Raw genomic sequence first — 12,560 nt, forward strand, 5'->3', positions numbered from 1 at the left:
CTCACTTATGCTGTTTCTGTTTCTACAGATGCATCAGAGAAGTACGTGGCAGGTTCAGTTTTCTTGTTTCTCCTTTATGAGAGTTTTTGAACAGCCAATTGGAATTTGACTAAAATAATGATTAAATAAAAGTTGTCCAAAATCCTGGCTTATGACCTAAATAAGTCCACGGGTCAATTTAAAGTTCATCACAGGAAACCAGACTTTCTGCCCTCCCTTGGTTTGCTTTTTCACACTAAATCCAACTCATGATATCCACAGTTGCATGCACCCAAAAAATTTGAGCCACCTTAAATCAACTGCAGGTCTCCTGAGATTGTACCACACTCTCAGGTCCAAACTACACAAGTCTTTGAGTGGCATCAGACTCCAGGTTTGGAAATTTAAACAAATGGGAAGTTAGGAATGATGTCAGAGAACAAGAGTTTAGTTGGCAGCCATCAATGAAAAGCTGATACGTGCAGCTACTCACACATATCTTTGCAGTACAGCCCTTATTTAGGCTTAGTAACCTAGCATGGAAAGAAGCAGCACAAGCATACACACAGTATTAGGTGACGAGCAACAAACCCCTCAAGCTTACTAGAATGTAAACTATTCAGTTCTGACATGGTGTAAGCAAGTAGACAGGATATAGTCAGGACTCTCCAATCATCAACCACCATGAAGAGCTTTATCATAAACATGAAATTACACTGTTCAGTTTAATCATACTTTAATCATCTAAGTATCCAAACATAAATTATGTTCTTAATTATTGAAATTTATAATCTGAGTCTCTCAAACTAATATATTAAATTAACTATTCTCACTGCCATGCAAGACGGGAGTTCTTTGGGTCCTAATCACAGAACCAAATACCATGCAATAGCCAGTACACAGAGTAGAGCTGGGAAACAAACCTCACAAATCTCAACTCTGACAAAGTATTTTTAACATACTTTACCTCACTGTCAGTTGAGGTATCTACTGGTAATTACATGAATGCTGAGACCTGTCCTTCTCATTGTACCAGATCCAACATTGAAGAAATAGGTTGCATAAAAATTACCATCTAACCACAAAAAAACCTGCTTATTCACATATCGTGAAGAATAGCAAGATAAAATCAACAGCTTGCAACTGCAAGTAGTGAGTAAGGTATTGAATTCATAGTGCTATACCATTTGTGAATAAAATTATGCAAAATAATGCAAAACCACCCAGGAAATGTAAAGCCTTGGAGACAGTGAGAAGTAGTTCAAATATTGAGAGCATGGCTTCAAGATTATATTAAGCTCCAGCTAATCCTGACTGCACAGGGAATTTCAGATATAAAAGGCCATAAATATTTTTCCTTCTGACAGAAGCAGCTGCACTGTGTCAGAGATTAAAGCAGAAGAGAACATGAGGGAGAAACACTGGAGCCCTGATCTGCTCATTAGAGTGGACCCCACAGCCTGGCTCCCCAGTGTCATCCTAGCTGGGACAATGATCAAGGGTCTTCCTGGACTATGAACTGACTGCAGTTCCTGGCTCTGTCCCCATGAAGAAGAAAAATGCTGTAAACAAAGACTTGGGAGTGAAGGGAAAGAAGTGTCATGGCCCTTTCTCTCACAAGGCCCAAAGAGGAAGGCTGAGGACAGCATGGACGTGGAAGCCCCTGCCCTCCTAAGGAAGGAGAGGGGTCACACAGGACCTCTGGGATGCACCTGCATGGGCACAAAGGGCGAGGGAGAAACTGGGTGCAAAAAGACAAGCCCTGATATAAACAGGCAATGAAAGTACACGTGTGAAGGCATTTAAACAATGTAAGTACTGCAGGGGTCCCAAGACAGGTCTGCAGGCAGTCGTAAACTGGCCGAGCTGCCAGAGGTTTACACTGGAGCTCCCACCAGACTATAACAACTCACGTGGAAATGGCACTGTGAGGAGCTCACCTCCCTCTTTCATACACACCAGCTGGGTTTCTAATAATTTTACTACTCTGTGCCATGATGTGGATAAGATCCCTAGCAACACAGAACAAGGTTTATAGGAAGTGGATGACAAATCCTATAATCGCTATAAAAATACAAAAGGCAAAGGGAAGAATCTCATCCTGCATGGGTGAGACAAGCATATAACACCTAAATTTATCCTTCCCTAATCCACTAGATAGAAACTTATGTCTGCTTAACAACGTCAACCATTTAATGTCACCCCATTTGCTCAGATGAACAGGCTTTTCGGCACTAGATTTATTTAAACCCTTTGGTCTTTTGTTTGCATATATCAGTGACAATTTACATTTATTAAATCTCATTAAATCTCATACACATTCATTAAATCTCATACACATATTAGATCTCATTTAGTGCATAGTATTGTCTTCAATAACATTAACTTTAAAATAAAGCCTTACATTATTAATCTTTATATATTTCATTGAGATGAAAGCTAGTTCAATTAGCAAGTCATGCCACATCTTTCTTTCTAAAATCTTATCACCAATGCTGGAGTTGATATGTCACTTAATATTAGTTTTGCTTACTCTGGATATTGTATTACTATTGCTGTGCCTTAGAGGGATCATAAAGCTGACTTTTTTTTCCTTCCCCAATTCTGTATCTCTCATTAGACAAACCTGCAAAAAAAACTCCAGCTTTAATGGCAATGGCTATCACAGCAGCACTATCTTCATTTTTGAAAAGAGATGCCATTCCACTGAGCAACATATTGACAGAAACAAGTACACATTAGCCCATCATACATCTCTCCCTGTTTCCCTGGCAACACTCAGAGGCCTACACAAAGTGAGTACAAATGTATCCCTGGAACTCTGAATGAGAAAGGGGAACAGCTGTGATTTAGCAGTTCTGAGCTTTGGTCTCAGTTACAAATTGTAAACTTGTGAAAGAAAAAAATTACACGAAAACGCAGCCATAAGAATACTAACCTGATTTTTGACATCATTGTTTTCTTCAATGCTCATCACTATACAGATGGGTCTGGCTCATTTCCCATTTCAGCCTTTAGACATTTTGCTCAAATTGATGTTTCTTTGCTTAAGTAACTGTCTATGCTGTCTATGTCTTTTAATCAACGTGATCAGAGCAGAACACTGCTGCCAGACACTGGTTTCCCATCCAGACATGGCAGGATGCCTAGCCATGTCTGGGTGTAGAACCCTTTGGTTCTACAGAGTCTCTCTAGTCTGGTCTTCTTAAATAAAAGCCCTGTGAGAAACTTCTCACTCACCCTTTTCATTCTTGGGAACCCAAGAACAGGCAACTGGTGGTGGCTGCTGTGGCACCAAACCAGCATTTGCCTCAGCACAAACCACAATTCCCAACCCATCGACAGTTTGCATGAAGTGCCGCAAACTCTTAACATGTGCCAGAAGTCTGAGAAAATGAAACTCTGGCCAGTATATTTGACTTCCATTCCTATATTCCCAATTAAAAGGCAGTGAAATACACATATTTGCAGTGATTTTATGTACACGTGGATGAATTGCAAGGAAAGGTTATCTTCTGATTCTTCTAGAGGGGTAATACTGAATATTTTGGTAAGAAGTTACAAATTTGCCCTTTGACTATATTATTTGTATGTTTTGAAAGTATTTATAATATTTCATATCAATGACATATTAAAAACAAGTTGTATTCACTGTGCTTTCATCCATCCTTTATTGTAAAAGTACAGGTAGTGTTGAACTTTCTTGATGCCCTCTTTCCACATATTCAACCCAATAGGGAATCTGAAGAGGTCCCAGTCAACTGGAACCTGACAATATTGTCCCAAGGCAAGAAGGATGACTGTGGTAACTACATGCCTGTAGTCTCACTTCAGTGTCTGGTAAAGTTACAAGGGTTATTCTGGAGCTAGTGAAAAACACCTGAAAGGCAACGAAGTCATTGGCCCCAGCCAAAACAAGTTCATGAAGTTGAAGTCCTGTTTAAGAAACTTAATTTCCTTTTATGAAAAAGTAACTCAGGTAGTTGATATGGGGAAGCCAGTTGATGTGAACTGTGGATTTCAGTAAAGCTATTGATCTGAGGCTTCTCACAGGCCTCAAAATGTCCAGCACACATTGTTTGATAAACACATTATGCACACATTGTGGATAAACACATCATGTGATGGGTGAGAAACTGGGTCACGGGTCAGGCACAAAGGGTTGTTTATAGTGGTGGTAGCACCAGACTGCTGACCTGTCACTACTGGGGTTTCCCAGGGCTTCATTTTAGGCTTAGTTCTTTTCAACGTCTTCATAAATGACTCCAAGGAAAAATAAGAACTTTTACCAATGACACTAAATTGGGAGGAGCTGTCAAATCCCTTGAAGGCAGAGAGATCCTGCAGAGGAACCTTGGCAAATTATAGGGCTGGGCAATCACCAACCATAGGAAGTTCAACAAAGGCAAGTGCTGGATTATGCACATGGGACAGGGCATCCCTGGATGTATGAACAGACTGAGCACAGACTCTGGAGAGCAGCCACACAGAAAGAAATCTGGGGATCCTTGTCAGTGGCAAGTTGAATATGGGTCAGCAGTGCTCTGGCAGCCAGGAGGTCCAACTGTGTCCTGAGAGGCATCAGGTACAGGATCACCGGCCAGGTGAGGGAGCTGAATTTCTTACCAATGCATGTAAATCAAAACCAAGAATATACAAATTTCTGTTCCCACTGAAAACATTCCCCTCTTCCTATATTAATTCAACTTTTCTATTCTATGACTGTGTCTGTGCTTCTACACATGGACTAACTGGGGTGAAGAGAACAGCAACAGCCTACCAGAAATAATACGTGGATTTACCAGGGGAAAAACTCTTATCTCACATCTTACATGGTTCTATGGAGAAAATTAACACATCACACTTTTTGGCACACATAATTTAATAACTGCTTCCACAAAAGCTGTCTGTCTGGGATGCCAGAGAGCCATACAGACTTTCAAGCAAGACTAACTCTAATACATGAAACAGGACTTTGACTAATTTGCTGAGAGAAATGCGTTTTTTCCAGAAGACTGAGATTGTGAAATGTTTACTGGTTATGATTGCAGGAAGCAAACACAAGTTGTAATTGCACTCCACTGAGAAAAAATATTAGAATCGTACAAATAAAGGACCCTGCCAAACAGCTAAGACTTCAATCCCTCTTCATGTTTGTAATTATGAGAATTTAGTCTACTGTTGGCGCTAGGGGAGAACAACAGAAACAAGGCAAGAGCACATCAAGGACAGGGCAGTATAGCAGAATACACTCAAGTAAAATATCCCTGCTTTGCCCCATACACCCTCAGGCCACACAGTTTTCCCTACCAAAATACAAATGGCTTAAAACCAAAAAACAGCCCCTAGATGTGTTCTTCTGTAGAATCCAGAGACAAAAGACTTCTGAACAAAGGTCAATGGGGTAGAAAACTGCCCACTGATGATTTTGCCAAGTGAAAACCAAGTTCACACAGCCCTTGCTTTTCATCTTAGAACAGTACTGAAGCATGTCTTTATTTATTCATACTCATAAAATCTTTCAACCTTTCAGCAGCATATTACAGGCTGTACAAGATTAATTCAAATTTAGCTATTAATTCAGCACCCAAAGTAAAGTTTGCGTCTTTAGACTAAACTGCTTTTTCTTGCAACATCATAGAAAACTGGAAGCACCAATTGCATTTAGTCAATAATAAACAGCAAGATACAATTGTGACAGCTGCCTACTCACAGAAAAGATTTTGGTGGGGAAGAAAGTACCATGATAAGGGAAATGTAACTAATAACCAGTAATCCTTGCAAGAACACAACCTGAATCTATCAAGAATCCTCACTAATCACAGCAGCAATGACAGAATACCAACCTTACAGGAGTCAAGTACTCAACCTTGCATGTGGCAGATACAAGTCAACTATTCTCAGTCTTCCAGAAATGCAAGAGGTAATCCCTCTACTACTTAATGATTTTACACAGAATCACCATTATTCTGTATCTTTTCAGTACCCAGAAACTGGATACGTAAGCTGAAAATTAGGTCTGAGAAATGGTTTTATGTGTCAAGATTTTGCCTGCAGCATCCCAAACTGTTCTTGATCACTATATTTTATTAAAACCACATACTACGAGGCCACTGGGATTTCATCATATACTTTAAAAACAGAGGGAGACATAACTTTATGATGACTGCAAAGATACAGAATTACCTACAGAGTAGGTAGTATTTCTCTGTTACCACTTTGCAATTTGTAGTAAACACAGAGTAGACTTATCAATTATGTGATACTACAATATTAAAGACCATGTCATCAACTATAAAATGCAGCAACTTGGTGGGTGCGAATAAGAAGCAACACTGAACCTGTACACAGTCTTACCAGTCTGTCCCTCTGCAGGAGGGCTGTACTTTCTGAGCTTCTGTAATCTTTAGCAGCCAACTTAAACTGGAACTAAGGTGACAACGCCACAGAATAACTAACAGAATTAGTGTTAGTGTGTATTCAAACTTGTCTATAAAGGGCAGTTCAAACAGTTCTGCATTCAGAGTAACAGCTAGTGCAAACACAGTAGTATATGCAAAAACAAGGCTATGATGATCCTCTTTCATGATTTTTTATATTCAATTTAGCTGGATCATTTGGCAGAAAAGTTTGATTAAACAAAAGGGAGGATTTTTTCAGTATACCCAGTATCCTTCAAATCCTTTTTATTTCTTATCTTTTGATCTTTTTTATTAGAAGACTGAATTAATATAACAGAGCTTACCAAGAGAAAAATTAGTTCAGCTCACATTTTACCTACAGAGTACCATTTAACCTAAAGGTTGATTTACAAATGATGTACAAAGTCATTTCTTTTTTTGTGTGTGTGATTTTGTCACCAAATATGATGAAGCTGAAAAATCTCAAAAGCCAAGAGGTTCAAGGAAGTTTGGTCAGGAGATTTTGTTCCTCCCCTCATGCTTTTCTTCCCCATATGACCACGCTGACATGTAAGGATTTGGTCTTATCAGCTGTGAAACTGTGGCACAAAAATCATAGTAGGAATACTCAACAATCTGTTCCTCTCACACTCACCTAAAAAAGGGATCCCAAATTCTAAGAAATACACTTCTTTATATAATCCTTTCAGGGTTATGCATACAGGAGCTGGTAAATTTTAAGATAAAGGCTTTAATCTCATTCTCTAAGTAGTCCATTATTGCTTAAAAGGAATTACAAGAATTAAGTCATCCTTGAAATAAAGACATAAGTGCCTGTAAAAATTTCTGTAGCTATTTACAAAAGGAGGAGCAAGAAGACCTGACAAGAACCATCCCGGAGAATGCAGGAGGCAGTAAATTTTATACTGATGCTCTAGCATTTATGCCTCATTATAGCACAACTGTGAGAAAATTCATGAAGCCAAAGGTGCAATATTAAATAAATGTAGTGTGATATAATACCTAGAGCTACTAGCACTGAAATCCATGTGAATCATAATCCACGAACAGGAATCAAATCACAATCTAGAGATATTAAATGCATTTAATATTACAATATTTAGGCAATAAGCAGGATATAAAAATAACTCCTTATGTATGAAAGTCTAGCTAAAAAGTAAAGTCTTAAAATTCTTGTAGGGGGGATTAAGGAGCAAAGAAGAATTTGTAAACTTCAGAGCTTGAAGTCATTTTTGGAGAGAGGTTAGGAGGAAATTACCTATTAACATATAGTTTCAAAAACATTCATTAAGGATTTTTTCTGAAGCACTAGCTTGAAGGGCAAGATACCATGAGCTTGAGAGAAGTGAGTAAAGTTTACCCTGCAGTAACCAGACTTTGCGTCCAGATTTAATCACAGCAACAAGGTGGCTTGGTCATCTTTATTGAGAAAAACTTTGCTCTAATATGGGATAAAGAACAAAAGCAGATCCAGTGACCACGAGATCACTGGCGCACCACATCAAACCCACATTTTTGCACGTCTGCACACTCTCATGCTTTACAACTCTTTACTCATTCATGCATAAAATTCTAAAGTACGACAAACACAAGTAATTCATGTTGCAAGGCAGGAGCCTGGCTGTCACTTTATGCATTCTCAGTTTCCAAAGAAAGAGGCTTTACTACTCTTCATGTTACAGAAATCTTCATGGACAAAATGCTTTCCTTTGTTTTCAGTAGCTCAATGAATTTCAAATATGGATTTTAACAAAGTAGTCTGTAAAAGTCAGTAACTCCTGTCACTTACTTGGCTTACAGTTAATGATGACATTTTCAGCAGAGAGTTGGGGTGGGAACCTGCCGTTGTCTCCTTGGCCTTCACTGCTGCCATACTCTATGACGTCCACTTGTCCCAGCGGTACACTCCACTTCAATAAATACCTGTGGCCAGTTGTCATGGTGCCACTGCTTTCATAGGAAGAGCTGGAAGATGCACAAATTATTGCTGTGATGAGCAACTGTGTTTCAGGGCATACTATTTATTATTTTAGCTTCTAAAATCTGCTGTTTATCAGCTTGAGTAGAGTGCACAACTTCAAAGAAATACATGCATCAGGCTGATTTTTGTGACTGACCTTTCTCAGTGTGCAAAGAGCAGCCATGCAGGTGCAGATAATCTTGTCTGCAAACACCACAGGACTGCCAACAACAGTCCTTACATTTCTATAGCAAAATGTAAATTACCATCTTTTAAGATCAATGTGCATTCTGAAATCCTAATACAAGTGCTTGGGATTATACTTTGGTCCACATTTTCCTGATTTTTTGAAACACTTCTTTTTGGGCCCTAACTCCTATGTTTAGAGAAGTACAGATGATGGGACCTTTGAATGACTGCTGGCAACAGGAAGGAAAACTGAAGGGCTGACAAGCCAACATTTCTGCCAAGCCCCACAGCCCAGACTGTTCTGTACAGCAGACCTCTGCAACTGCTGTGGCTTCCAATAGTAATCCTGCCTGAGCTGCTGCTTAAGAAGTGTGTATCACAACAGGCATTTCAGAGGAAAGAGCACACTGAGGAAGCTCATTAGGAATAGAAATGACATCAATACTAATTTTACTTTGTTTCCTTCATTCCCTTATTCCCATTCAAGAATATGTAACAAACATTTACTAAAAAGGACAAAAGAGATGTTAAAGTGAACACAAAATGTTTACTTCACAGAAAGAATGACTGAAATCCAGAAGTCAAATGCTTGAGAGAAATCAGCAAAATGCATTTATCAAGAATGGGAACTAAATGCTGAAATTCAGCTAGTCAGCTACCTATCTGCAACACAGACTTTAGTTTCAATGAGGAAGCAAGTATGAACAAAGAACACAACTGCCACAACTTAAGTAAATATTTATAAATTCTTGACCTAGCTCAGAAGAAACAAAAAAAACTAGGCAGGACACAGTTGTTCAGTCACTAGGGATAGCATCCACCCCATCCAACTGCTGCTACTTCAGAGTCAGGCCACCAACCCCTGCTGGTCATCTACACTGTGTGCAAAGAAAGACCTGATGGTTGTGTCATCTGTAAAAATATCTATCTTTTGCAAACCAGGAACACTCAAATGTCCCAGGTGCCCAGGGTCCACTAGTTACATAAGAATTTTCTATGGCTTGCAGAAGATACATTTACAGAGGAAAAGACCCTCAGAGAGTCAGAGACTTGGCATGATCATGAACTTTTAACATGGAAAACAAAAACAGACTGCACTTTGCTGCTTCAAGTATACACACAGAAAATCCAAGACTTTACTGGTATGAAAGAACATAAAATATGAATAGTTAAAAACAATATTCAAGTGTTACTAAGAAAGTAAAGAATTCGTAAAGGCAAGGACCACAGGATAATTGACATGAGCTTGTTAATTTTCTAAAGTATAGTTATCTCATGGCACTTCTCACTCACATGGACATGAGACCAAGCAATCACACACTTAGAAATGTATGTACAGGATTCATACTTCAGTAATGAATTAAGATATCAACTCATATTATGCTTAAGAAAAGCTGTTCTTTAGATTTTAACAATCCACATTTTCATTGTCAGAATGTACCATTACATAAAACAACTTATGATAGAAGCAACATATGAATGTGAACACAACCTTGGCACACACAGACATTTAGTAACAGCAATAATTACAGCCAACAAAAGCACAGAAGGAACTATGAAAAAATGCTTTTTTCAAAGCATTTCACCTTTAATCGTTCAAAGTTTGGTCTCAGAGATAACAACCCTTCCCCATCTGGGACTTTGTTAGCAAGTTCCAGGTTTGTTCTGGCAATCTGCATTACCTTTATGGGTTTCGTTTATTTGTTTGTTTGAGGTTGTTTGTTTTGCAGAGGGCAGTATTTGCTTCACAAATTGTGTCAAGTTACAAATCTGTGTATGTTACAGTCTGAATTTAAGGAAGAAAAGAAAAAAGTCTTACCCTGGCATGCCTGTATTGCACTAAGCACTAATACACAGCAATAGCAAGACACTACAGAGCATTTGTATCTGTAATCTCCAACTGATATAATTTTCTTACAAATTTACTCTAGAACTTCCAAATATCAGCCAGCAATTTGGAGGACTATAACAAAGCTATTTATCCATTTATTATGACTTCTCCTCGAAACCATTAGCCACAGTAAATACAACAATACAAAAGCAATTCAATAAGTGTCACTTTTTGCACCTGAAGTTCAAATGATCATTTAAAAAATATAAGTTAAATCTTACCGAATATTTACTGTTGCACACATCAGCACATCATTTAACATGAAAAGTCGCCGTTCTTTGGTTTTGATAATTTCTCCTTTGTCATTATAAACTGTCTCAACCATATCATCAGTCCGTATGAGGTATCTGTTTCCGCTGCTGAGTAGCTGGATTTTGAAAACAATCAGCATTGTATATTACACACAGTGCATCCAACATCCAGCACACAAAAAGCAAAAACAATGGGTTGTCACGTGCCATCCTAGCAGGTGGATTGCAGGTGGATTTGCCAAGGGAATTAGGTCTCTTTATTAATCTGCTTTTGATTTAGAGAAACAGTAACTTCTGCTGTCATCCATGTGGACTTAAAGGGCTTTGCATCTTAATGTAGACCATGGCTGCTCTGGGAATCTTCCACACTGATAAAGGTTTCTTGGCAAAAAAATTATTCCTTCCACAATTTCTGTGATTTCCTTCCTTAGTCTCCTTTCATAGTCCACTGAAGACCTACACATGATTCCAGCTGCCCAGAGTGGGAGGCCAGAGTGTGAGGAGGAAGTGTGCTGAGCCTGCTCTGTCCCCCTGGGCTCACACAGCTGAGGAGTGCAGCTGGCAGGGTGTCACAGACTGTGGAAAGATGACATGTCCAAGAGATTCTTGGCATGTAAATTGCAAGTGACATTTGCCTTCAAGGGCTGAGGATCAGCCACTGTGTTGCAAGCGTGAACCAATCCCTTACATGTCAAACACATCTCCATAGTGTCCAACAGAATAAAATGGTCCATAACTCACTAATTTGCTACTCAAACACCTCTTTCACCATCTATTTCACCCTGGCTAGCATTGTTCCAAAACTGTATATGCCAATATACAGGCCCAGGAGGGCCAACCATGTCCTGGGGTGCATCAGGCCCAGCATTACCACCCAGGCAAGGGAGGGGATTGTCCCACTCTGCTCTGCACTGGCCTCACCTGAATATTGTGTGCAGTTTTGGGTGCCGCAATGTACGAAAGATATTGAGCTATTAGAGAGTGTCCAAAGGATGGCTTCAAGGATGCCTCAAGGAAAGGCCTTGAGGGGAAGCTGTATGAGGAGTGACTGAGGTCACTTGGTCTGTTCAGTCTGGAGAGGAGGAGACAGAGGGGAGACCTCTCTGCAGTCTACAGCTTCCTCGTGAGGGGAGGGTTCTTCACCCAAAGGGTTTTTGGGCACTGGAACAGGCTCCCCGGGGTAGTGTTCAAAGCCCCAAGCCTGACACAGTTCAAGAAGCATTTAGACAATATTCTCAAGCACTTGGTTTGACTCTCAGGACTGGTCTTGTGCAGAGGCAGGAGTTGGACTCCACGATCCACGTGGGTCCCTTCCAACTCAGCTGATTCTGTAATATTAACACAAAAGGCCTGTGGGACCCTGCGAGATTTGGAGTGACAGCCCACGTATGAATGAATTCCCCACTGCATAACACACAAAATCTTGCAATCACCATCAACTGACAAACGGTAACCCGGCCACCTCTTCAAAAGCACATTCTGTGTCTTGGAACTATTTGCAGATGAGTAATAGCTGCTTCATGAAGCAGGATTATGACAACTAAAAAAGAAAGTAAAATGTCTGAATCCATCTTCCAATGCACTTAGAATGGAAATACTGTTCCAGTATGAAAATAATTTCAGTATTCCATTCCTGGTAAATAGCTTAAACAAGTATATTCTGGTTGACTATTGCCTTCCTAAAAGATGTGCTTTTTTTGTATCTCCAAAAATAACCCAATTCCTTCAGCACATCCCCACTAATAACCTGAACCTTCACAAAAGCAGTAATTGAAGCATCTATGCCCCACTACATGGGAAAGAAGGAATCATTTATGTTACAAATAAAAAAGCATACATATATTCACAGTATAGATAGCTACTAATAA

The 12,560-nt window shown here is 39.5% G+C and overlaps 1 protein-coding gene across 9 annotated transcripts in view; it reads right to left on the bottom strand.

Moving 5' to 3' along the window:
• The window catches only part of ARHGEF10 (Rho guanine nucleotide exchange factor 10), a 112,850-nt gene that overhangs the window by 42,639 nt on the left and 57,651 nt on the right, over positions 1–12,560 (bottom strand). For all 9 annotated transcript variants that reach the window (XR_008436216.1, XM_053973126.1, XM_053973130.1 and 6 more), the window contains 2 exons: positions 10,663–10,808; positions 8,191–8,366 (listed from right to left, as the gene is read on the bottom strand). Coding sequence is in view for 8 of the 9 variants with exons in the window: in XM_053973126.1 (XP_053829101.1) it covers positions 8,191–8,366; positions 10,663–10,808 (322 nt within the window). In the remaining variant the exon portion in view is untranslated. The remainder of the gene's footprint in view (positions 1–8,190; positions 8,367–10,662; positions 10,809–12,560) is intronic.

This window comes from Vidua macroura, chromosome 3 (genome assembly GCF_024509145.1).
Source record: "Vidua macroura isolate BioBank_ID:100142 chromosome 3, ASM2450914v1, whole genome shotgun sequence".
Lineage (NCBI taxonomy): Eukaryota > Metazoa > Chordata > Aves > Passeriformes > Viduidae > Vidua > Vidua macroura.